General features: G+C 37.4%; 1 protein-coding gene across 1 annotated transcript in view; it reads left to right on the top strand.

Annotated features, from left to right (window-relative positions):
* Positions 1 to 25507, top strand: part of Ercc6 (ERCC excision repair 6, chromatin remodeling factor) — a 79947-nt gene that overhangs the window by 13655 nt on the left and 40785 nt on the right. The window contains exons 5-7 of the mRNA XM_076834268.1: positions 600 to 1314; positions 16748 to 16876; positions 21599 to 21757. Of these exons, the coding sequence (XP_076690383.1) occupies positions 600 to 1314; positions 16748 to 16876; positions 21599 to 21757 (1003 nt within the window). The remainder of the gene's footprint in view (positions 1 to 599; positions 1315 to 16747; positions 16877 to 21598; positions 21758 to 25507) is intronic.

Genomic DNA, 25507 nt, shown 5'->3' with positions numbered 1-25507 from the left:
TGAACATATCTGTCTCTTCAAACAGTTATCCATTTTTCTATGGTGAAAACGTTCAAGCTACCTTTTCTTGCTTTTTGAAATATGTAGCATGCTATTGTTATGAAGAGTTACCTGCTGTGCACACCAGAACTTCCTAACTATAACTCAGTACCTTGAGCAAGACCATTCTTCCTTCCCCCTGCTCTCCCCAGCCATTGCCACCATTCTGATCTCCACTTTTATGAGCTCAGCATTTTTAGATTCTGAATATGAATGCAGTCATATAGTACTTATTTTTCTGTGAGTAGCCTATTTCACTTAGCACGATGATCTTCATTTCCATTCATGCTGTCCCAAATGAGAGAACTTCATTTTTTTTTTAATGGCTGAATAATATTCCATGTTGTATATATACCACATTTATATGGTATGATATTTTGAAGAAAAGTTACTGAGAAGTCATCTTTTTGAACAGGAATATATTAAGTGCTATAATATTTATACTTTATTACATTCATGTTTTTATGTAAATTATTGGTAGGTACCTACTTGAACAAGTGAATATTTCCACTGTACTCTTGGGAAGTTTTATGCTAGTCACATTATTGTTGCTCTTTCAGAGCCAGGGCCGTCCTGTCTTGGCAGTATGCTCATGCCTGCCCAGGAGACTGCCTGGGAAGAGCTCATTCGCACTGGTCAGATGACACCATTTGGTACCCAGGTCCCTCAGAAACAAGAGAAAAAGCCTAGAAAAATAATGCTCAATGAGGCATCAGGCTTCGAAAAGTATTTGGCAGATCAAGCAAAACTGTCTGTTGAAAGGAAGAAGCAAGCTGCTAATAAAAGAGCAGCCAGAAAAGCACCAGCCTTGGTCATGTCTAAGGCTGGCCCAGGACCACATGAAAACAAAACAAATCAGAGAAGCAAAGTTCTCTCAAAAACAGACAAGTGCTTGAAAAAGCACATCAGGAAGCTCCAGAAGAGGGCACTGCAGTTCCAGGGGAAGGTGGGGTTGCCAAGAGGGAAGAAGCCCCTTGAGTCAGAGGCCAGGCCAAAGTCAGAGGGAGATTCTGAGAGTGGAGAGTCTTGGTCCTGTCTCACAGAGCAGGAAGAGGAGGCAGAGGCTGGCCTGTGTGGAGATGCCACTGACTATGAACTGAGGCCTGTGCTCAAGGGCAGGAAACGCCAGAAGAAAGCCTCAGTGCAAGAGGTTGATGACGATTTTTTCCCAAGTTCTGAGGAAGAAGCTGAAGCCAACGGAGGAGGAAAAGGAAGTCGAAAAGTAGTGAGATGCCAAGATGATGGAGATGAAGATTATTATAAACAGCGATTAAGGTGGGTCTGCAGGGATTGTGAGTACATTGTACTGCTTACTTGATGTTAGGCAGCAGCTTTATTAATGACACATAAACATTCTAGGTCCAGCTTACTTTTCTAGATTCCCATGTACAAAAGGTTGGGCTTCCTGCAGCTCTAACCTGCTAGAAATAGGAGCCAAGGTCTCAGTGAACCTCAGACCCCAAATCCTTATAATTCCAGGTCTTGAGCCACACTTGGGGGCAAATCTAAGGTGAAGAGCTTAAGAGAAAGTCTAGGGAAAGTGCATAGAGAATACTGATGTGAGAGTTGTGTGGCTTTTACTCTGAGTGGTCACACTGTACTAAGTGTAACAAAAGGAAAAGATTGTGTTGTGTATACTGTTTTTTTTAAATCATTTTGAAGCAGAATAGTAATTTTAGAAGTCTTTTAAGCTTACTTTCTTAAATCCCTCCTTCCTTGTCTTGAGAAAATAGGCATCTACAGAATTATAAACCTCTGTTGTGTCAGAAATGTACTTTGTGTGTACAGTGTACCTTCCTTTTCACTGTGATTTTTTTTTATGCTAGAGACTGACTTTGTCTTTTGCCTCTGTGACTTTATTGATATGATATTATATGATACAGGTGAGATGAAAAGGAGTGAACAGGTGTAATATGAAGTCAAAATTGCCATCACCACAGGGTTTTTTTTGAGCCTGGCAATCTGTACACCGCAGTCTTCTCTGCAGTATCTCACCGAGTGCTCTAGATTTCTGAGGAAGTCAGAGGGAAAAATGAATGGCAGTACTTCTTGATTATTTAATATTGGGGGGCTTTTTCCTGCTTCTCAAGAGTTTTTCCTTATTTCTCAATGTGGGAAGATCTGGTTTATTGTATTTCTCATACAATAAATAGCCTTTTTATTTATTTTTATTATTCATTTTGAAGCAGAATAGTAATTTTAGAAGTCTAAAGCCTTCTTAAATTCCCCTTCCTTGTCTTGAGAAAACAGTCATCTACAGAATTATAGACCACTTTCTTAAATCCCTTTAAATGATGCTAACCTACTACTTTTCTTCTGTTTGTAACCACTAATAGCAGGGACGGGAGGTACGTGTCTATAACTCCAGCTCCTTGAGAGTCTGAGGTAGGAAGATCGCAAGTTCAAGGGAACAGAAACTTAGTGATACCCTGTCAAAAAATAAAAATGGCTGGGGATGTAGCTCGGCAGTCGAGTGCCCCTGCGTTTAATCCTTGGTATTGCCAAAAGAATAACAACAACAAAAAATTCTTGGACGCTGCTTTTCAGAGTGGATGCAGCATGGTGATTTTAGTAATATGAAGCCCTGTGACTTAAATCCAGTTTTTGAGAGCTGTTATTCAGGTTCCAATAGTACCTCACATAGTACTCATGACTGAGGAATGATTTTTGTCATTTCTCACTGCAACTTCAGTGTGCATACTTGATATCTGTAACATTGTTTGAGGAATATTGCTCAATACTCTTGAACAGTGAGCAATGTCAGTCTTCTTAATTACTGTAGAAAATTAATAAAAGTGTTAATCTCAACATATTGATTATAAGTGCAGCAATGTATATTCTCATTAAACTGGGTCAATATTAAATATATTTTAAGTATATCAGTATTTTGATCAAGAGCAATTTATTTTGATTGAATTTTAAATGTGGGTGCAGTTTGATTTCATGGCAGTAAGTTTTTCTTAATAATGTTAAGATTGTAAAACAATTTATTATTTCCAGAGCCATATCATAAGCCAAATTTTTTTGCTAAAGTTACAGTAAAATCTCAAATGAATTTCAGAAATATCAATAACTGTAATTGCCACCAAAATACGATAGCTCTTAAAATTTTATAGCTAGTTATTAAGGCTGTTAAGCTGCAGATATCCACATTGAAAGGTTTGTATTACATCTCCTTTGGTGCTCTTTGGATTGGGGGAAGTTAAAAGAAAATAAAATGCTCAGGATTGAAAAGCATATTAAGAATATTTGAGAACTGCCAGTCACTCTATATTTTGTTGCTTGTTGTTAATCTTTGTAGATAGATTGAAATAATAATGGTATTTCTTTGAGTGAAGAAGAAAAAGGATTATGTATTTTAGCAATGATTTAATGATGGATGATCCCCCAAAAAGTCACATAGTTTAAAATTTGGAAACTGAATTTTTCTTAGTGGTTAGGATTTAGGAATATGGACTCAGTCTGAGAACTTTGTACAGAACTTCACAGATTCACATTGGTTGTAGCCTGCTAATTGTAATACACTTTCAAACTCTTGGAAGAGAGTGGGTGCCTCCTAGACATCTCATCCCCTTTATCCTCTCAGCTTCAGAGTCCATAGGCCTTTCATTAGCTATAATGAATAGTTTGTCTTGACTAAGCATCTTTGTTTTGCCTGATGTTCAGCAGGCATTTCCTGTTGGGGCTTTTGAATAGCATGATCTTTTCTGGAACTAGGCAACAGGAGTAATGATCCTGCTTCCTCTGAACTGGCTTAGGACCTCAGCTCAGTCTTGGCGGTTCTAACCATTTTTCAACTACCCGTGCATTTTCTCTTTCCACATGTTTTTCTTTCCTTCTGTGTATCCAAGTGCATATGAAGGTTGACTCCTCAGGGGTGTTCCCCTGGTGTGTGTTTCTCTGCTAACATTCAATGGTGGGGGGTGGTGAGTCATTGCTTAGAAGTAAATATTTTGTTGATTCCTATTCACGTCAGTGTTCTGCAGGTTCTATCATTTTCTGTTAGGATATGGCACTTAAAACATACCACTATTTTAGAAATCTCAACACCAAACCCTTTGGTGCAGGGCATTAAATTCCATTGGTACCTGTGCCCAGACCTTGCTGCCTCAGTTTTGACTTACTTCCCAGTCGAGATGTGAAGTCAGTTCCCATTGCTTCATCTTTGCTTATACTATGTGAGTGCACATCTTCATTCTAGGACTGACTTTTAGGGTTCCTGGCCAAGAATCTTCAGGCTGTTAGTGACATGAACACAGATAGGACCTAATGAGATGTGAAGGGCATAAATGAATTTAGACTGAGGTGTCTTAGGATGGGGGGAGACTTTGTGGAGGAGGTACATTCCAGTGCAGAACCCTATCAGAATATTGACAGAGATACAAGTTAAAAACTTTGCATTTTTCCCAAAACTTTAGGTGTATCACTGAGAAGAAAAGGACTTGCTTTGCTCTGAGATCCTTAGAGATCTCATTTGGATTACCTTAAGAGATTAGAATGGTGGCATGATCTGCAGAGAGGCCCAGCTTCTGAACTGATCACATCAGGACAGGGATTCACATGTACTTCACTTGGCCTACTGTCTTCTATCTCAGGGGAATGGACATCTGTTCAGTGGGAGGTTGAGGCCCTGTTTGGGTTCACTGGGAGAGTGCCACAGTTCCTTAGTGATCTCTGTCCTGGGTCAATGGGTAAAGAAACCAGCAACATTCATACCAGCTATTTGCTACCTTTAAGATAGTCAAACAAATGACACTGATTATTCTGGCATTTTTCCCAGCAGTAGTCAAAACTGCTATGGGCACAGACCAGGCCCACTTCCAAAGACTATTCTGTCTCCTCACTGAACCAGACCTAGCACTTATCACTTGAGTTTAACCCCAAGCTCACTCTTCTGTTTTCACCTCCCAGTTGTTATTTAAGTTGCTGAGTTAACTGCAGGTACTTCCTTAGCAAGAAACCATGCTTCCTGGCCCACAAATCGATTTTGTGACCCCTGGGAGCCCCAATGCTGGAGGTGCAGACTCAGAAGGTCTAGTGTGGGGCCACTGGGCAGGTCTTTGAAACAGCTTGCCCATGTCATTCTGGTGCACTGTGTTGGGAACTACTGGATGTATATAAATTGATTTTATATACTGTTTTCCTTTCTGAAGCTGTAGTTGTTAGCCAACTTGGTTTATATCAGTTTTTCTAAAATCTTCCCTTTTGTGCTCTGCACAGTTGTATTTACATAGACAAAGGCCTAGAAGGGGATTCTAACTACCTAATTCAGCTAAATTAGCTGCACTAAGCTCAGCTAAAAGCAACAGATGTTCTGGTTGTTATGGGTGTGTGCACATAAGAATCACCTGGGCACGTCTTCAACAGGCAGGAGCTTGACTCAGCTGCTGAGTCAGGGGCAGCAGGTCTGGGTGTGGAGAAACTGGGTGCGCACTTGTGCTTTGACTGAGTTTCACTGATTCTGATGTGAGGTCTGTGGCATTCTTCATTATCATAGGCTTTGGTTTAGAAAGAAATGTGCTCCCATTTAGGGGACCTTTGAAGTGGTTGGAAAGAATCTTAAGGATTTTGGGGATTTGAGATGTAATGCTTTTATTTTCCTACTCATCCCAAAGTCAGCATAGTTTTGCTTCTGTGATAAATCTCCAACCCAGCCCCACTGCCAGTCAGTTCTCTAGGTGCCTGAGTCTCCTCAAATTATCTGGTATATTGAGCTAAGCTGCTGAGATCACAGCCTGAAACTGATTAGAGTTGGTACCTTTTCATGGTTTTAAGGCTTTCTACTCTTTCCCCACCTTTCTGCACTTGTGATGATGTCTTCTGTTTTAATTTATTTTTTAATATTTATTTTTTTAGTTTTTTAGGTGGACAAAATATCTTTATTTTATTTTTATGTGGTGCTGAGAATTGAACCCAGTGTCTCACGCATGCTAGACGAGTGCGCTACCACTTGAGCCACATCCCCAGCCTGTCTCGTGTTTTTAAATTGTAAAAATATAACAATATTAAGCTGGACTGTGGTGGTGCATGCCTATAATCCTAGCTACTGGTGAGGCTGAGCAGGAGGATGGCAAGTTCAAGGCCAGCCTGGGCAACTTAGTTACACCCTATCTCAGAATTAAAAATAAAAAGGGCTGGGGGGGAAGAGAAAAAAACCCTTAGCTGTAGAGCACCCCTTGGTTCAATCCCCAGTACCACAGAAAATATGAACAACAACAAAAAACAATTATTAAGATGAGAAAATTACCTGTATCTGTGTTTTTTGTTTTTATTTTCTACATTATTGCAACTTTTGATTCTAGACATATATATCTTTACGTTGCTGTAATTATTGTGGGCTATGCAAACACTGTATCATAGTCCTTCCAAGTTAATCATTTTGCATATGGTCTCACTGTTAATAAAAGACAGAGCTGAGGTTTGAAGTGTCAATGCCATGTAAATGTATTTCCTTCCATTTTGAGATTGGGTGGAAGGTGCAATATCCAGGTGTGACCACACGGTGGTGCCAAGAACCAGCACACAGCTGTTCCCATCTCCATGGCCTAGAAACCAAACCTGAAAGCTGGGATCTGGGAATTGGGTTGGAGGAGGGTATGAAGAGATGGCTAGGGAGTCTAGAAGACCTGAAAAGTATGGTGTAGATCATGTTGGGATTTGCCTCGTGATCTGGTGTAAACTGAATTTGTATGATACCTGTTGCTAGAAAGTGTTTTCAGTAAATTTTGATCCTAAAGGTTTTTCTTGATTCATTGAATATTGAGTTAAAAAAGGCTGATGGGGACTCCATTCATTGTGTAAATCTATAGAATGTCTTCTAACTGACCAGTAGGCTTAGTCATCTGGGAAAATAATGTTCCTCATTGTCTTCATTCTTAAGCAGTGTTGCTTCAATGGCCAGGGTAGGTTGGATCCTGGTTTGTAGGATTTGCTTGTACACATGCACAGTTCTGAGAAGGGGCAGGCCGTCATCATTTTTAGAGACTGAGAGGATTGAGCAGTCACTCAACAGGGGTCCAAGGAGGTACCTCCAAGGTCATTGTGACCTGAACTAGACCTTGGTAGGTTCTTGACAGTATGGCTGAAAAAAATTCTAAGATGCATCAAAAACCAGGCACAAGTATAGATGCCCCTCACCTCTCAGAGAGGAGCAGACCATTAAGACACCATGGTTGAACCATCTGGCTACATATAGGATTTTCTGGGAAAGAAAGTGCAGGTCCCCAGGCAAGCTTTTGTGAAAATGAAATTCCATGTTAATCATTTGATATTTGGGCTTCAGAATATTTCTTGGTTAAACAGTCTACTCATAAATCAGTTGTGGGCATGTTGTATAAATCTTTGAATCTGGTGATGTTGAAATCAATTACGTTTTTGTCCTAGTTGATCTGTTATAAGCAAACACCGTGGGTTTTTTTCTTCTAACTAAAGAGACAGGCAGGACTGGTCATGCTCAAAGATTTGGTTCTTCATCTAGTAAGGGTCTTTTTGTCTTCCCTTAAGAGCCCACCTATCTGAAAGCCAACCAGAATAAATATTTTAAAATGTCTTAAGGATTTGCCTGAACACGAGTGACATCAGGTATGGGTGTGTGGGGGAGAGCGTATAAGAACACAGAGTTAGTGTATTTGGATGTTTACCACTTGATGATGTTTCACATCATGTGTGGGCTATTGGGTTTAGTCCTCGAAGGCTCTAGGAGATAGGAACCTGATCCCTGAGGGTGATGTCATTTAGCCAAGGTAAGATTAGTGGAGGAAACTTGGAAAGGAGTGTGAAAGTGGAAGTGATCCAGCATCTGGTCTGCTGCAATGGACTCAGATGAGCATTGCTGCAGGGACTGGTTTCTCTCCTAACTTGGTGGGACCAGCTCTCAACTGTCCAGAGACCTTGCTGAAGGCCATGTTTGCAGAACCTCTGCTCTATCTCCATTTTGTTGTCTCTATGGAGCCTCTTTCTCTTCCTTTTGCCAAGATCCCATTTTTACTGGGAGTGTTCCCTGTCTGCCTTTTGGTTGGATCCTTGATTGCACTGGGTGAGCATTCAGCAATTTTATGCCCCACTTAAGCAAAAATCAAATTGATTTGCTTGTGTGTTTTGTTTTAAAGCCCAAATTACTTGATCTCTGAAAAATCTGAGTTTAGTGAAAGTTTAATCTAGATTTGATCCAGAAGCCTAAAGACAGTGACTTAAAGATTGTTTTTATCTATTTCCAGGAGTTTGTTTCTTTTTTAAAAATAAGCCAGTGTTCTTTTTTATTTTCTTCTTCTAGGAATCCGTATTTTAAAGAGAAAAGAAAAAGTTACTCCCTTAAGGATGTTTTCTTAGAGAGCACTTTGACTTCTTTTAAATGACAAAGCTGAGACACAAATGAAGACTAATTCTGCTTCCTGCTCTGTGCACACCTTTCATTCTCAGCTTCGGGCATAATTGTCTGCATCAGTCTTAATTTACTCTGTGAGATCTGGACTCCTAAGTGAGGGTATTTCATCTGCTCAGATGTGCCAATTAAGTCCACCCAGATAGACCATAAAAAGGCAGATAAGAAAAGTAAAACACTGAGTATCTCAATTTAGCAAATTAGACTAATCTGTAAGGAATTCTTAGCTGTCTGAAGTAGAAAACCTACTGCACTACAAAAATGCAAACTATATTAAATACCCAGCTTGGTGCCTGAATATATTTTTAAAAATCAAATTGTACTCATTGTGCTGCTGTTGTAGAATTTCTTTCATGGAGATTGCAATAAGTGGAGAATGATTCTGAGGTTGAAATTTCACTCCATATTAAGAATAGTTTAACTCTGTGGTGTGTAGTTTTTTCTTTCCCATCAGTATAGATTTAAACTGCTCTAGGCTCAGTGACCTTTGTAACACAAAAACAATATAAAGGCAGAGCAGTAAGGACAATTTTGAATTTTAAGCACCTCATGTGTGCTTAAATTTTATTGAAGTTTTGGAGGAGGCATGTTCATTTACTAATAAGTGATCCAACGCTGCTCATATTTGACAATCCCCATCAATAGGTGTACCTTGTCCCTTTTTTATAGGTTGGTATAGGCAGTGTATATGTCGATTTGTCTGGTATTAATGCATCTCATGTGATGGTTCAGTCGAGACTGTCTGTAATCAGAAGAACTGCTATGCTGCCATTGCTTTTACTTGAAAAAGTTTGCTGGTGTCCAGTGAAGAGTGAATTTTGACTTAACCTTGCTCAGTGCTGAGGCAGGAAGGGATCATGTTATCGTACAAAGATGAAGGCAGTTTTTTTTGCCCCTAGTGCTCATATTTTTTAAAGATAAAATTTGAATCAGAGTTTTAAAATTTGGTTTGCCCTTGTATAATTGTTTTCCTTATGTGAGAAAAGGGAAGTTCTATGGAGTGGTTTTTGTTTTGTTTTGGTACTGGAGATTGAACCTGGGGCACTTAACCATTGAGCCATATTCCCAGTTCTTTTGTATTTTGAGACAGGGGCTCATGAAATTGCTTAGGGCGCTAGTTTTGAATTTGCCATACACCTGCTTCAGCTTCCTAGTAGCTCCAATTATAGGTGTTCACCTCCACACCAGCTTCTGTGGAGTTTTTTGAGACTATATTATGTCATAGAGAGGACAGATTCTAGAGTCTGATTATCTGGGCTGGAGGCTTCATCACTGTCTTATTGGTAATCTTTGGCAGTTACCTTCATGTTTCCTAGTCTGCCTTTCTTTAACTGTGAAATAAAAAAGAATAACAATAGTAATAATAGAGTATCTGCCCCATTGGATTGTAAGGACTAAATGAATTAATAAATGTGAAATACTTAAATCAGTGCTTATCACATGGTGAAATCACTGTCAGCCATTATCACCTATATTTGTTTTTTGACTCTGAATTTACAAATATATACACATGTACATATGTGTAATCTCAGAACAAAATTTGTCCAGAACTAGCCAACTTTACTTGAGGTGACAGTATATTCATATAGGTTGGAACTCACAGGCGGTGGGATCTGAATGCAGAGATTCCTCATCTATAAAATGGCAACGGTGATAATACCAAGGGTGGTAGAACTACAAAGATAATGCTCACTAACTCTTAGCTATTCGTATTTTCACATGCCACTAGCCGAAACAGGACAAAGATTCCACAAGCCAGTAAGATGCTTGAAAAGAGAGTCTGTGTGAGCCACAAAGAAGTGCTCATAAACATTGAGGTATATGAAAAGGGGATCTCTTTTCCAAGTAAAAGACAGTTTACAATTGGTACTATCTAGTGTGTATAACCAAATTATTAGCTGTTACACAGTTAATTTTATTGATGTTATGCTTTTTGTACCTTTCACACATTTTTGTTCATGTGATTAAGGCTTACTTTTACAAATACAGTATCAATAGTTGTCTTATTTCTCCTTTGAACACACTAGAGGGCACTAGACTTCTTTCCAGGGGACACTGAAACTTAACTGTCTCTTTACTTTTGAGGGCAGCATAAGTAAAGATGGCACTGTGGGTCCTCACAGTTATGTTCTATGGTAGATGTGCCAGAGCCTTCCCTTGGGAGTTTTCTTGTTTCTTCTCCTGGGACTCAATTTCCAGACTTCTTGTAATTCTAGATGCATAGGATGGCATGACCACAATGTTCTGTTCACCTTGACTGGCCAGTGTGGGGTTGGGTAACTTAGGGGATGAACTTAAATCCTGCCTGCCCAAAGTTACAGTAGGTTTTTTGACATTGGTTACTTTTAATTCACATTAACGTGCAATTAATTAAAATTTTTTGATTTCACTCTTTTTGTGAATGTTATGTAATCTGCCAAATATTTCAAGATAGCTTCTGATATTTGTGTAGCTTCCCAAATGTATTGTACATATACCATCTCACTTAGTCCTTAGAAGACCCTGTCTTTGGCTCATTTTGTGATCAAGAAGACAAATGCAGCAGTGGTGAGTAACATTTTCTAAAGTTTGGATCTCCCTTTCTCAGGTGAAGCCCTGTAATACAGCTGTCTGCGTACATCTTGTTTTCATTTTTTTGTAGTTAGCACAAATCTGTGTTTATTATTGGGTTCTGCTCTAGTGGCCACCATTGGAATCTGATGGGGGCCTTAGGAGGTAGAACATACTGTGGAAATAATACACTCGCTTTGTTTTCTTTGTGTCTGTGACTGATAACAAGTCTTTAGTAAAGACAGATGAATATGGGAACAACAAAAGCATTATTTCCTTCTTAGGAATGGACACATAATTTAGGACTAAACTCCTTTTCCTATTGTAAGAAGAATTCTTTGGTAAGCAGTTGAATCTTTTGACCAGCCTTTTTTACTTGTCCTGAGGAAGCTTGGACCAAACTTGGAGTTTTTGATTTCTTCCCATTGACTTGGGTACAGAAACCAGTCAGTCTTGTTACAAAGTGGACCCACTGGTGGACCCAAAAAGTGGAGCTCAGGTTTGAAAATATGTTAAACAATTTTCATTTCACTTATTTCATTTTTAATTATTTTTAAAAAATGAGTTTTCCCTCTTTTTTAAATATTTATTTTTTAGATGTAGATGGACACAACACAATGCCTTTATTTTTATGTGGTGCTAAGGATCAAACCCGGGTCCCGCCCATGCTAGGCGAGCGTTCTACTGCTGAGCCACAATCCCAGCCCAAGAGTTTTCCCTCTTTTCCTTTTTCTTTCTATCCTTCTGTCTTTTTCTTTTTTCTTTTTTTTTTTTTGGTTACAAGATTCTAAATTAAGAATTTCTTTCTCTTTGCAGTCACTCTCTTCCAGGGGTCATTCTTTATCATAGATTGTAACCATGTTTATTCAATAGATAGAGTTAGGTGTAGGACATCAGAAGTCACACATGTAGAAGAAGCAGAAGATGAGCAGGAGGTAGTCTCTAAATAAGATGAAACAGAAAGTTTCTAGAACCATTTCTGATGACTTACTTTGACAATTTGCAAGCCATGTCCCTCTGTCTGCTTGTCTTTTATCTGTAGCCCAATTCTGAACTTAATAATTTGGCATTTATTGAATGTTTGCCATGAGGAGAGCATCGTGCTAGTCTCTCAGAATATAAAAATGTCAAAGTCAGTGTCTCTGTCTTAAGACTAATGGGAGACAGATGCGGATTTCACAATATGCTAATACTTGGTGGGAGTTATAAAGGGCACTTGGAAGAGAGGATGTTAATTCTGCCTGGTCAGGGAACATTTACTTGGATCAGAGGTGCTGCTCTGGGTAGGGATTTGAAAGGATCAAAAGATGGGTGGATATGCATGTTGATTATGGTACTAGATATGCAGGTGGACAGAGTTGAGGAAGCCACATACAATACATGGCATAATGGTGGCTAGCCATGTTTTTCTACTTATGTGAACATTCTGAATGCTGGAAATTCTAAAATAAATTAACTTTAGATGGTGGAAACTTGCTCTTGGGTATATTCTTAGGGTTCCATTGATGAGAGACCCATCAGTTTACACTGGTTCTGATGCAGTTGAACTAGTTTTAGGCTGAGGTGCATCTACAGGTCATTGTTGCAGGATTAGCACTAGACCCTGCAACCTGGACCAGTGTCTCATTCCTGCACAAATGTGGACAAGCCAGGGAGTGTTTTCTGGGCTTGCATCTGATTGGAATTGTAAGTTTATGTTTATTACTGGCTTCTTTTCTAAGTGGCTGCCAGTGGAGTTGATAGCGGGCTGAACATGGCAGCCATGCGAGGAGTTAGAAACCCTGCCAGGGAACACCAGGCCCACTTCGTTTTATGTGGCTGCAGCTGTGACTATTACATGTGCGGATTTTTTTAAATGAGAGGATAGAGAACTTGAAAAAGTTATTTCTTTTCTAAAAAGGTAAGTATTGGATAATTTACTGCCCCCTTCTGATTTCTCTCAGTTAGCTGGTGCATTTATTGAAGTAACAGAATTTAGACATTTTGGAGCCATTCCTAATGGTCTGGATTTCAGCTCACTTAGGCATAGATCTTGACTTTGACCTGCCCCTAGCCATTTCATGTTACTCTGTGTCTGCATCTGCCTTTGTTACAGCCATATAGTAACCTACCATACTTCATGACAGCAAATTGTTTACAAATTTATGGAAATTTTTAAAAATTTATTTTTGGAGCTGGGGATTGAACCCAGGTTCTTGTGCATGTAGAGCTAAGCATGTATTCAACCACTGAGCCACATCGTCAGCCCATGGCAAGATTTTTTAAGTACGATAGTCCAGCAGGTGTCTTCTGAAGGGCAAATATCTATGTATATATAGTGATCACATTCATAATAATTTACTGAACATCCCATTTGATGTTATCCTAGTTTTAATTCAAATATGCATGTTCTATTAAACATTTGTGGTGCATTTCGTTGTCATGTGCATATTTTGTTGCATTGTCTATTGCCTGTTTCTTTCTCTATGTGAATGTGGTAATAGTGCCAGCTGTAGGGTTATAGTGAGGATTTTAGCAAGTTTAAGTAAGTGAACGTAGTACCGTTTTAATTGATTAAGCACTTCTTATATTTTAGGCTTTGTTTTGAGTCTTTGCATGTGACACCTAGTTTAACCCTCCCCAAACCCAGTGAAGTAGGTAGTGGTGGTCTCCCCATCACAGGATGGAGGAAACGTAGGTGCTAACAAGATTGGTCAACTTGGTGAGGGTTAATGAGCTAATAGCAGCAGAATTTGATTCTAGCCAATGTGCACCCAGACTTTTGTGGGCCTGTGCTTTTGCATGTCTAGCCTATAATGCATATTCATAGCACTGCTTCCTCTTATGGTCAGATAGCTTGCTGAGCTCAAGGCTTCAGGATAACCTGGTTAATATGCTGAAGAGGGCATCTTTAAGATATTTGATAGCACCAAGGGTGGGGAAAACTTCTCTGTGTCTGTATTCAGGTGATAAGAGCTCCACCTCTCCCTGTGTACCACATTCTGTATAGCCCTCTTGTTGGCCAGCACCTTGTTGCATTACTTCTGTGGGCATGCCTTAGATGGTCAGCTCTAAGCCACAAGAGGAAGCAAGGAAGCATTGCTGTAGCTAACAGAATCTCTTGCCTGAGCTACATATGCCTGAGATTCTATCAACCTGGTATTTTGTCTGTAACGTGTATGTGATTCTGCTGGGACAATTTGTCTTCACAATGCTACAGGTACTTTTAGGTCATAATGATTTTTCCCCACCACCTTTACTCATCCTTTGGCCAGACTTAATAAATGTTCAGTGCTTTTTGTCTTTGTGAAGCGGAAGGCACTGGGATGCAATCACTTCTATGGTGGCTTATGTGGTTTCCTAGGTACTAAGTTCTGTGGTGACATGATGCCTGTATATTTTAGGAGGGTGAGAGAGAGGAAGGAATAGAAGGTGAAACCTTGTCAGTGCAGAATGTTGTGGTGGGAAATTTAACAGCCACAAAGATTTATTGGTTAAGTCCAAGGAAATAGCTGTCATCTATCAGTGAAGTTTAATACATGATACTCTGGTGTGGAAATTTGAATGCTATTATTGTGTCAAACTTCTAAAGCCAGTATCTTCTGAGTTTTCATTTCTCTTCCTGTAAAGTCATCTTTGAGAAATTGCAAAATGAAGTCTTTTTAAGTGGCTGTGATAGTTTTTGCGATTCTTTCAATTTCACATTATCCACAAATTTTCTAAATACAAGTATTTTTTGTTATGCAGATATTTGGTACTGAATTGATAGTAAGGTTGGGTACTGAGGAATTTTCTCATTATCTGAAACTGTTTGTTAAATTTCAGAGAATGAGTAGCAAGAATTTTGATATGTGCACCAGGAAAAAAATACGTGTGTTTTTTTAGTTTCTAAGTTCTGATATTAAGGGTTTCATAGCCTCGGCATTATTGGCATGTGAGACCAGATAACTTTTAATTGGCAAAGGTGAGGAGCCTGAGAGTTGTAGGATATTTATCTGGATAACACCTGCAGGATGTCCCCCTAGTCCTCTCACACTTACAATAATCAAGTGTATCAGATTATCTCTGAGGGTAAAAGGGCAGAATTGCCCCCTTGAAAACCATTGCACTTAACTAATTTATAAATAACATGAAACTCAAAAGAATAGCAAAGACTGTCATAACCACTTAGAGATACTTCAGTTTGTCAATTGCATGGAAATAATTTTTTTTTTTTTTTTTTTTTTTTTGGTACTGGGGATTGAACCCAGGAGCACTTAACCATTGAGCCACATCCTTAGCCCTTTTTTATATTTTACTAGAAACAGGCTCTCACTGAGTTGCTTAGGGCCTTGCTAATTTGCTGAGGCTGGCTTTCGACTCAAGATCATCCTTCCTCAACCTCCTGAGCTGCTGGGATTACAGGCATGGGCCACCGTGCCTGGCCAGAAATAATTTTTAAGGAAAAAAAATACTAATAAAAGAAAGGGAGAGATTACCTTTAAAAGTTAAGTACATTAAGTTTTTTATATAAAAAGAACAACATATATTAAACCTTATGATTGTATGAGAACTATTTCCCTAGACTTGGTCATATCCTGCCTCTTCCATTTGCTGTTCTCAAAATTAACAATAGTGCTTCATTGATCTTATTTGTAAGTTCTCTTACTACCCTGCAGTGCAGTTTCAGATAACCAACTAGTGCTTTCTTATTGATGACAAGTAAATTTCAGCCAGCCCTTCTTTGTGTTATTTTAAAGAGTTGAAATTTTCAACCAGGGAAGAATTTATCAAAGGATGGATGTGCTTTGAGGTCTACCAGCAGCTCTCTGGATGGGAATGCCAATCTCTCTGGCAGTTGGCCTCCATGCTGGGTTTGTAATGTGTCCTGGAAAACATTCCCTACCTCTCACTGGGCAGTATATAATCCTTTCAGTTCTCTCTTCCTTCCCTCAGACAGTCTCTATTTTTATTGCATAGTCAGTGGCAGATAAATGCCTTCTTTGTATGTTACTGTTCTCATCCCTTCCTGTGAGATTTTTTAGTTTGAAGGCATGTATTTGTATTGCTTTATTCCATTCCAACCATTTTCCAACATTCCAACAGAATGTCAGTTGCATGTATGCTGAAGAAATTAATTTATTTTAATGTGCATAGAATCTCAGGCTATTTACTGTGGGTTTTTTTTTTAAACAAAGTCAGAGTCCATTTTAGTTATATGAATGCAAATAATTTGTAATTTAGATTTTATTCAATGAATACATTTTTTTTTCTGAGTAGTATAATTATCAGTCCATTTTGTTGATGCTTCCACTTCAGTTAAGTGAATTATTAGAGTATCTGATACAGCAGTTATGACTAAAAAAGTTGCTGTATGTCCAAGATACTGTGTTGTTTTATGCTAATGACTATCATTTTTAGTACAGAAATAATAATTATAAATAAATAAAATGTTTTTATACTGTATTGCTGTTTTGGAGATAAAAGATTTTTCTGAATCTTTTCTAGATCTAAGTTTACATATTTTTAGAAATTTTCCCTTAGTGTATGCCAGAGAGGAGTGAGTAGTTTTGATAATGAAATGAGACCTTACAGGAATATTTCTAGGGCAGCTATAATACTTCAAATAAGAATCAAATTGAGAAGGCAGAAAAAGAGAATTGTTTTCCATCTTTGACTATCAATAAAATAGGAGTAATGATGGCAGCAGAAACCGGAAATACTGTTCTAATTTGCCGTTTTTTTCCCAGCTTGTGATCTAGAACTACCTATTTTTATATAACCAAAGTAATGGAAATATAATTTTTATTTTCATAATAGGAGGTGGAATAAACTAAGACTGCAAGACAAAGAGAAACGTCTGAAACTTGAAGATGATTCTGAGGAAAGTGATGCCGAATTTGATGAAGGTTTCAAAGTGCCAGGCTTTCTGTTCAAAAAGCTCTTTAAGTATGTGCCATGTGTTTTGTCCTTTAAATTTGTTATTGAGCCATTGGGTACAAATTAATATTTTAGGAATTACACATTAGTTACCTGTAGGTCCTTAAGGTACTTGCAGCAATTTATTGCAAATACAAACACTGTCAAATGAAATTTTAGCCACATGCTGTTCATTAAAATTAGATGATAATAAATTGACTAAAGTGCGCGTTGGGTATGTTTGTAAACTGATGAATCTATATAGATCTAAGCAGACGAAAAGCTACATATTTAAAAACCTCTCCATTGAATTATTTTTTTGTTTTTAGTAATTTTAAGGAACCAAACCGCTAATTCTTACTTCAGACTAATTTTAAAAAGAGTTGTATACTAAAATCAATATCAAGAGTTGTATGTTAAAATCAAACCTCTGGAAGGGCCCCTCCCCCTTTTAACTTCTTTGTAGAAATAAAAAAATGTTCACATGATTTTCTGAGTGTCCTATATCATACCTAAGGGTATAATACGTTTGAGTTGACCAAATGTGCTTCTAAATATTTTATGTAGATGTCGTTCTAATGTCAGAAGAGAAGACCTAGGCAACACCTCGAGGATTAAGTTGCTATTTGAGGCTGACTTGTTCCTTACGTAAAATGGCTGAGTGTTTGGGATGAGCAACTGCTGCCTGATAGATGTATGCTTTGACTCTATAGGCTGGGCATCTCCCATGATGAATGTAAATAGTAAGGAACATTTTCCAACTCCTCACTCGTAGGATTTACTTAACAAGATGCTTAGGAAGGCTTCTTAGGTGCATACAGGAAATTAAACCATTAAATAGCTTCTTTCTCTCTTTTTCCTATCAATTTATAGTTGGTAGCAGGATGCAAATTTCTTTCTGTGAGATGATTAAGTTTGATGTCCTTTATAGATTCAGGCATCAGCCATGCCCTAAACTTGTGGAAAATGTCTGCTTAAAAATAGCATGCTCTTTGGGCTGGGGTTGTGGTTCAATGGTAGAGCACTTACCTAATTAAGCATGTGTGAGGCCCTGGGTTTGATCATCAGCACTACATAAAAATAAACAAACAAACAAATAAGTAAAGGTGTTGTGTCCAACTACAACTAAAATATATATATAGCATGTTCTTTATATTTCCTTTCAAAGAGTCCATGTATATACACATATGCATACACATACACACACACACACACACCCTCCATATATACATGGGATATGTGTATTGAGCTGGGGATCGAATTCAGGGTTTCAGGCATACCAGGTGAGTCCTCTACCTTTGAGCTACATCCTCAATCCTTTATTATGGTTTTAATTTCTCTATGCAGGGTTAGGGGAGAGGTAAAGAGTAGTTATTTCATCTCACTACACTTAGAGCAAAGAGGAGTCCTTAGAATAGGTGAATTGATGCACTTGGGTGACCATAACTGAACAGAGAAGAATTGCAGGTGAAATTTGAATCTCTAGTAATTTCTGCAGAGAAGTCATTTCATAGCCTGGAGAGGTGGCTGCTCTGTTTATTGCTTCTCCCAAATGAAAACCAACCATGGGAAAGTAAATAAAGGCAACATTTAATGGCCACTCTTTCATTTTCTCTAAACTGATTGCTTATTAAGGAACAGGCCAAATAGTATGAGTGTTGTACTGGCAAAAGGAATACCCACATTATAGATTCAATTGATTTAACAAAGACAGGATGCTTCTGCACGTGTAGTAAGTGATTTGGCAAATAACCTGAGGAGTCGAGTTTGAATATGCATTTTTATATAAATGTCAGGTTTTCTAGCAAAGAAATTTCACAATTAATAGAATCAAACTTATGCTTACTTAGAATGTTTGTACTTACTAAGAGTCAATGTATTGACTATTAACCCTATTGTATTAAATATTAAATGCATGATGTTTATGTTTTTAATTAGTTTTAAACATACATTCTTAGAAAGTATTTTATTGTTTATCAAAAACAGAATTTTAAATATTTTATAAGTGTTTTAAAACTTCTGTTCCTGTTCTTCTGTATAAAAAGAGTAATAGGAGTCTCCATTTTTCTTTTATGATTAAGTTTTACCAGGCCAATTTAATTTTAAACTATAGATATGTTTTTACTGTGCTCTGTGGAATTGAATTAACAGGGTGTATAGTTGTACACCAGGGAGTCAGAAGGTAGAGTTATCCACTTAAGTGCTGTTTTCTTCAAGATAATGTCTAACTTCTAAATTTCTGTTTTGAAAGTTTGCCCAGCAAATGCATTCATCTGTATAATTTAGCAGTCACATGACAAACTTCTATCTTTTGACCTTACTTTTAGCCAAACTAGTAAACACAGTATTGAGTTAATATGGCAGTGCTAATACACACCAATTTTTGTGGTTATTTTGTGATGTTTGGTACCATGGAGATAGCAGAGTACAATATTTTGTTAATATTTTTAAATAGTTTATAAGAATCTTTACCTTTTTTAAAGAAAAATTTTCATTCTTTTCAAAGGCTTTGAAACTGGATTCTGTAATCTGTTTTCATCTCAACTGTGTAATTGTTTTATAGTATTTTACACTATTTATTATTTGAAAAGTGGAGCAATAAAACCAGTCATTACCTTTGCTGGAACCAGAGCCCAGGCCTCCTCACTCCTCACCCAGCATACACCCCTGCTGACCATGGTGCATGTGTGAGTGAATTTCCTTCAACTTCAAGGATCTACCTGTGCTGTGGGTGTAAAGAACATGCTACTCTGTACCATCTTTGTGCAATAGCCCTAGCTATTGGAGATTTCCATGTGGAAATGTGACTTACAGATTTTTCCTGAAGTCATTTCTTTAGTGCTACCCATCTTCTTATAAACCCACAATCATGCTATTTGAGAGCTCTTGGAAATGAGGTTGGGGATGTGATAACAACCAGCACATTGCCTTTCGAGGGTCATGTGGAATCCAGTGTTCTAGCTCCCTCCCAGACTACTTCTGGGATACCATACTGATTACCATTCCTTATCAAAATTTCCCAGTTGCTGTTCTCCAGATTCTTCCCACTTTTATTAGGTTTAGGCCCCAGATAAAGAGAGGTGTTGGCCCTATGTTGGGTGGAGGTAGTATAGGTAGTATGCCAGTGGGGAGATTCTGATTCCTGCCCTGAGGAGCTGCTCCCATAGTTCCTTAGTTAAGAGGAGGTTAGTTGGCTAAAATTCAGTGATTCTGGAAACTGGTTGAGTGTGACAAGTTACTTAACCACTCTGAGCCTTTGTTTCCTAATTAAAAATGTACTGATATCTGCCTCTGTGCAGGGTATTTGATTCTGTGTCCAAACCACCAGGCCTAGTGCCTCCCCGGCAATAGACTCATTATTCTCTGTTTACATCCAACATATTTATGGAACATGTTCTTTCTGAATTAAATGATCTTATACACATACTAGACCATTATGTTTTGATTTTTAACCCTCTTCTCCAAAGTGCATATCCAGTGTGTATTTTATAATTAGAAAACTAAAGTAGAAAAGTTCTCAAAAGTTTTCGTTACATTGTAGGTAATGGTAACAGCTAGAGAAACACTTCTAGATTGATCTGCAGAATACTGGGGGAAGTTAATTACTGAAAGAGGTTAAATAAAATCAGCTCAGTAAGAACTGAGATCTAAATGAGATTTTAGGTAGACATACCAGATATCAAATAGTAAATATTGGGACAGTAAAACAACAAGAGTAATGCCATCTTCTAAGGTGGGTAGCTCATTAAACTTGGTATCTTCTTTGGAAAAAACTTAAGTAGTTTTTATTTTAGATTTTTAAACATGTCATAAAATCTTCATATTATTGAGTGATGTTAAGTCTTTCATAAAAATGGTTTTGCATTATTCCTTTAAAAAAAAAAAAAAAAACTTCAGTTTTGGATTTATAGACTAGTCGACTGTTCCATTAGTGGAGATAAGAAAATACCAACTCCTACATTTTGTGCTTTTTTTTTTTTTTTTTTTTTTGAGAGGGATAGTGATATATTATTTCTCTTTGACCTGTTTTTCTTATTTAAAATTTTAATAGCTCTAATCTTTTTGTCCTTATGATAAAGTCCCTGAATCAATTTCTATTTTAAAATATTAAAAAGAACTTTTGTACTGTTGAGTCTTTAAACTTTCTTTTTTGCATCTGCTAGTGGTACAGCAGAGTCATCTGTTATATACTAATTTTGAGAGCAACCCTATTATTCAGACTTGTTTATTGCCTTAAAATTTAATTTTTCCTATAAAAAGATAATGTGATTATCAAGTTACTTGACAGTTGTATAAGCTATAAATTGTGGTGTTATCTGTTTTGCTTTCTTGATGCTATTCAGATTGAAAAAACAAACATATTGCCTCATACAAAAAAGTACGAAACTTTATAGACTAAAAATATTTGGAATTTTTTTCCTAGAGAGTGAATAAAAGATAATAAGTTTATGCTTGTTTACTAAGCTATCCTAATGTTGAAAAAGAAATGAAATAGTCCCTAATTACCCTATCTATCAGTTTAATTAGAAATGTGTTAATGTTCTGTAAAGAAAAATTTGTGATTTTATGCCTAGGTGATCAAAAATGTATGACCTTATAAATATAATACTCATGTAAAACACACATCCAGCCTCTTTCTCTGACTGGTACTAGAACCTAGCCAAATGATTAATTCATGAGTACTTTCTGTTATGATCCGTATTATCTACCATTTGCCGTTTTCTCTTTTCTTGTTGGTGTTTTTTGTTGTAGGTACCAGCAGACAGGTGTTAGGTGGCTGTGGGAATTGCACTGCCAGCAGGCAGGAGGAATTCTGGGAGATGAAATGGGATTGGGCAAGACCATCCAGATAATTGCCTTCTTGGCAGGTCTGAGCTACAGCAAGATCAGGACTCGTGGTTCAAATTACAGGCAAGTGCTCCTCTGCAGACTGTCAGTCTGTGGAGCTCAATTAATATTTCATCAGATGTATTGCTGTGGAGGAGGGTCTTGTGAATTATTGATGACATTTCAATTACAATATTCCTTTAATTCTTTTAGTGGGGGACATCAAAGGAAAAATTTTACGAGACAATGGAGCTGTAGGGCAGGAGAAATTAAACATGTAACACTTTTAATGAATTCCAGGCATTGATGCTTCATTTTGCAGATGAGCCCCACTAGATATTTTGGGTCAATACAATGTCTAAGGTTAGCTCCTGCAAATGGATTGTTTACAAACTCAATTATGTTAATATCAATAGTTTACACAATATGGAATTTTAAATTAGACATAATACCTTTAGTTCCATTTATTAAATTTTACATTAAAATATTTGTTCTGGCAGAAGACCAGGTGAGCATTACAGTAAGCACAAAGTCTATTCATGGGGAAAGTTGGATCTTTGAAGAAGCCATTCTCCCTAATTTCCTTTATAGTCAGTGCTTGTGATAGCATTTATAGAAAGCACTCTTTTTCTTTTTGAATGAAGTTACTTGTCTACTCACTATGCTCCCCTTGTGGCTCCTCTCCCAGTCTTTACGATTTCATATACATTCTAAGGCCAAGGCCAAAAAGACTGTGTAGATTTTAATTTTTATTGTCCTTAAAAATGTGAATAAATTTAGTATTTTAAAATAATATGTATTTTATTGTTCAGTATGGTAGGACTGAAATACCTGATCTTGAAGTAAAGGACTCGAGTACATTTCCATATTTAAGTTGTAAATTGGCTTTATGGAAGTCTGTATTAGTAAAAATTTTTCAGGTAAGTTATATAGGATGTTTAATCTTGAACCCAGATAATCCAAGAGCTCCTATGTTTTGATAGACTTATCTAATGAGTGAGAGATGGTTGTGACCTAGGAATCTCAGGTACTCCCAACACATGATTTGGAAATGCCTTTAAAACAGTGTCTGTGTGCCTGAAATCAGCAATTGCAGAAAGTTACTGTCCTTCACTTCAGTGTATCAGCAGAGAAATGTTTAATAGAGAGTCAAATACCGACTGTGAGCTATTGAGTAAAAACTGTTATTTTTAGTCTTCAGAGTTTGGCATTTTGCTTTTATTTCTTGTTCTTTCATTCAGTTAGCAGATCAGTACTTCTTGTGAGGAATGTTTTGAAATTTTTTTAAAAAATTGGAAGTTCCCATTGTATTTATATGGATGTAAGAGGAGGGAAAACATTTAGAGAGTTTTAAATGCTAAATATTTTGTCAGTGTCATTAAAAGGAAGTTGTATTGAGGCAGAGGATTTTCTCAAATGTTAAAATTCTGTTATGTTTTGTCTGGAAATATGTAAAAACATTTCAACCCAAGGGAAAAATCAAAGTTGAAAATGGGTATATAGGGTTTTCTTATTTATTAGTTTAGCATTTAAAAAATGATTTTGTTTAAATAAGTCCCCCACCTTTTTTTTTTTTTTTTTGGTGATGCTGGGAATTGAACCCAGGGCCTTGTTCATGTGAGGCAAGCATTCTACCAAATGAGCTATGTCCCCAGCCCACAAATTAGTTCTTTGATTGTCCTCTCTGTTGGTTTTTTGTTTTGTTTCTGTTGTTTAGGTAACTAGAATGTCCCAAGTTGCCCCAGATGGTTTGTAGGATTGTCTTTCCTTAAATGATTTTTGGGGTTTTCTATTTTCCCATCTTTTTCCTTCCCTTCCCTTTCTTTCCTGTTATGACATTTGTATGGAGTCTAATATTCTGGGCCTAGGAATCCTAAAGTTATCCCTGCAGTGTAGTTTTAATCTAAAAATTAAAACATGTTCTCTTGAGTGGTGACAATCCTACTAGGAGTGGAAGTCAGGACTAATAATGAGCATCATCTGTAATCAATTAACTATCAATGCCCATAACCTCTTCTTCATAATGAAATAGTGCAGCATATTGGACTAGTGCCCAGATCATCTTTATTAAAATAGTATTGGTGGAAGTGGCTTCTGAAAATGGTGTAATATATCAGCCAAACAACTAGGGTCTTTACATATAGAGGTATACTGAGGAGCTTGGTTCCCCTCCACTTCACATGCCCAGGCAAATTGGTTAACATTTTCCTAACAGTTTTAAAACATGACCTCTCCTGAAACTAGGTGAACTTAAGAGTCTCCTCTTTGCTTGTGTCCTAAAGAAAAATCATCAGCCCTTGAGGTCAAATGAAGTTATGCATGAACTGGCATTGCTTCATTGGCTATGTACATTTTTTTCTGAATTCTTGCAGCAGAAGATGTTGGGGGCCAAATTTGAGATGGTCTTAGTGTTGCAATTTTAAGGTTCATGAACATTGGAACATAAAAAGTTGTGTGATAACAAGAAACTTCATAGTAAAAGAAATTTGGTTTGTTGTTAGGTGTTTTTAAAATGCGTATTGTATGCCTGTTTGTTTTTAGAAGAGGGAGAAACATATTACATGTGGTTAATAAAAATCTAAACCAGTTGTTTTATTTCTGGTTTATAATGGATATATTGCATTCTTTTCACCTTGCCATTTTTATTATAATGATGGGCTCCTGAATGTTATGATGGAGAGGAAATACAATTATTTACCTTTCAAATTTAAGTTAGTACTTTAATGTCTTGGTTATCATTTAGTTAATTTCTAATTAAGAATGAACACCCAAAAAAGTTAATAAACTTTTTATTGTACTTTGTAATTTCCTGGCTATGACTAGCAGGTTTCTAACCTTATGATTTAAATATTTGACCATGAAGCTGTTGATGTACCAAATTCATTAGGTAATCAATGATGATTAAAGATAAAAGGAACTGGAGTCTGTTTGGTAATTGATGCTAATCACTCTAGTACATTTAGCCATTTCTTAGGCTCATCTCATTGATATTGAAGTTGGAAAGGGTGGTTCAGTTGTTGTGATTGTTAATGGGTTTGATTGCCCCTTCTGTGGTCCAGGAACAATCTGCCTCAGCTCTGAGATTTCAACTCAGTGTGAAAATCTCCCTATTTTAATGAGGGAGGTGGGGAGAATGGCAGAAATTAAAGGGTATAATAATATCAGATAGATGTGAAGCCGAAGAAAATAGCTGCCTTAAATGAATAAGTGTGAGTCATCAGTGTAGCAGTTTGTAGAAGGTGTGTTATAAAGAGAAAAAAAAAATGGTATACAACCTAAAAAGCCATATGTATGAATTCATGCTTATTTGAATGTGAGCTTGTTTTTAAATATTTTAAACAGCCTTTGATTGGTTGTTCCCTAATCCCTGCTAAGTGTATATTGATGATAATTCTCTTTTATGACCCTTGGAGGATATAAAGAAGCTTGTGCTTTTGATCCTTTTAAAAAGGAATGCCGTTTTGGAAGGGGCCAGGGGCCAGGGGCCAGGGCAGAGTCCCATTCTCCCCAGGGTGCTTGAGGGGCATCTGTCAGGGCCCTGCCATTGGTGAAGATCTCAGCTTGGATAGTCTGAGGACATTCTCTAGGAAGTCTATTGTGACCTCTGGCTTCTTCTGCTCTGACTCTGAGAGCCAGGGGCAGTAACCATGCACAGCAGGAGGTGGAAGTATTCATAAGCAGACAGAGGCATTTTGTCATGTTGGAGTATAGGGTAAGCCTCCTTAAAGTTAGGGCTTGGCCCAAAATCTCATTTTTCTGTTAGAACCACCAGTTTTCATTTGCGTAGAAGATGATGTTGAATATTTTAAGCACCATGTGGTTTACTGTATTTAT

Source organism: Callospermophilus lateralis, chromosome 15, assembly GCF_048772815.1.
Source record: "Callospermophilus lateralis isolate mCalLat2 chromosome 15, mCalLat2.hap1, whole genome shotgun sequence".
Classification (NCBI taxonomy): Eukaryota; Metazoa; Chordata; class Mammalia; order Rodentia; family Sciuridae; genus Callospermophilus; species Callospermophilus lateralis.
This window is presented reverse-complemented; position numbering and strand designations above follow the sequence as displayed.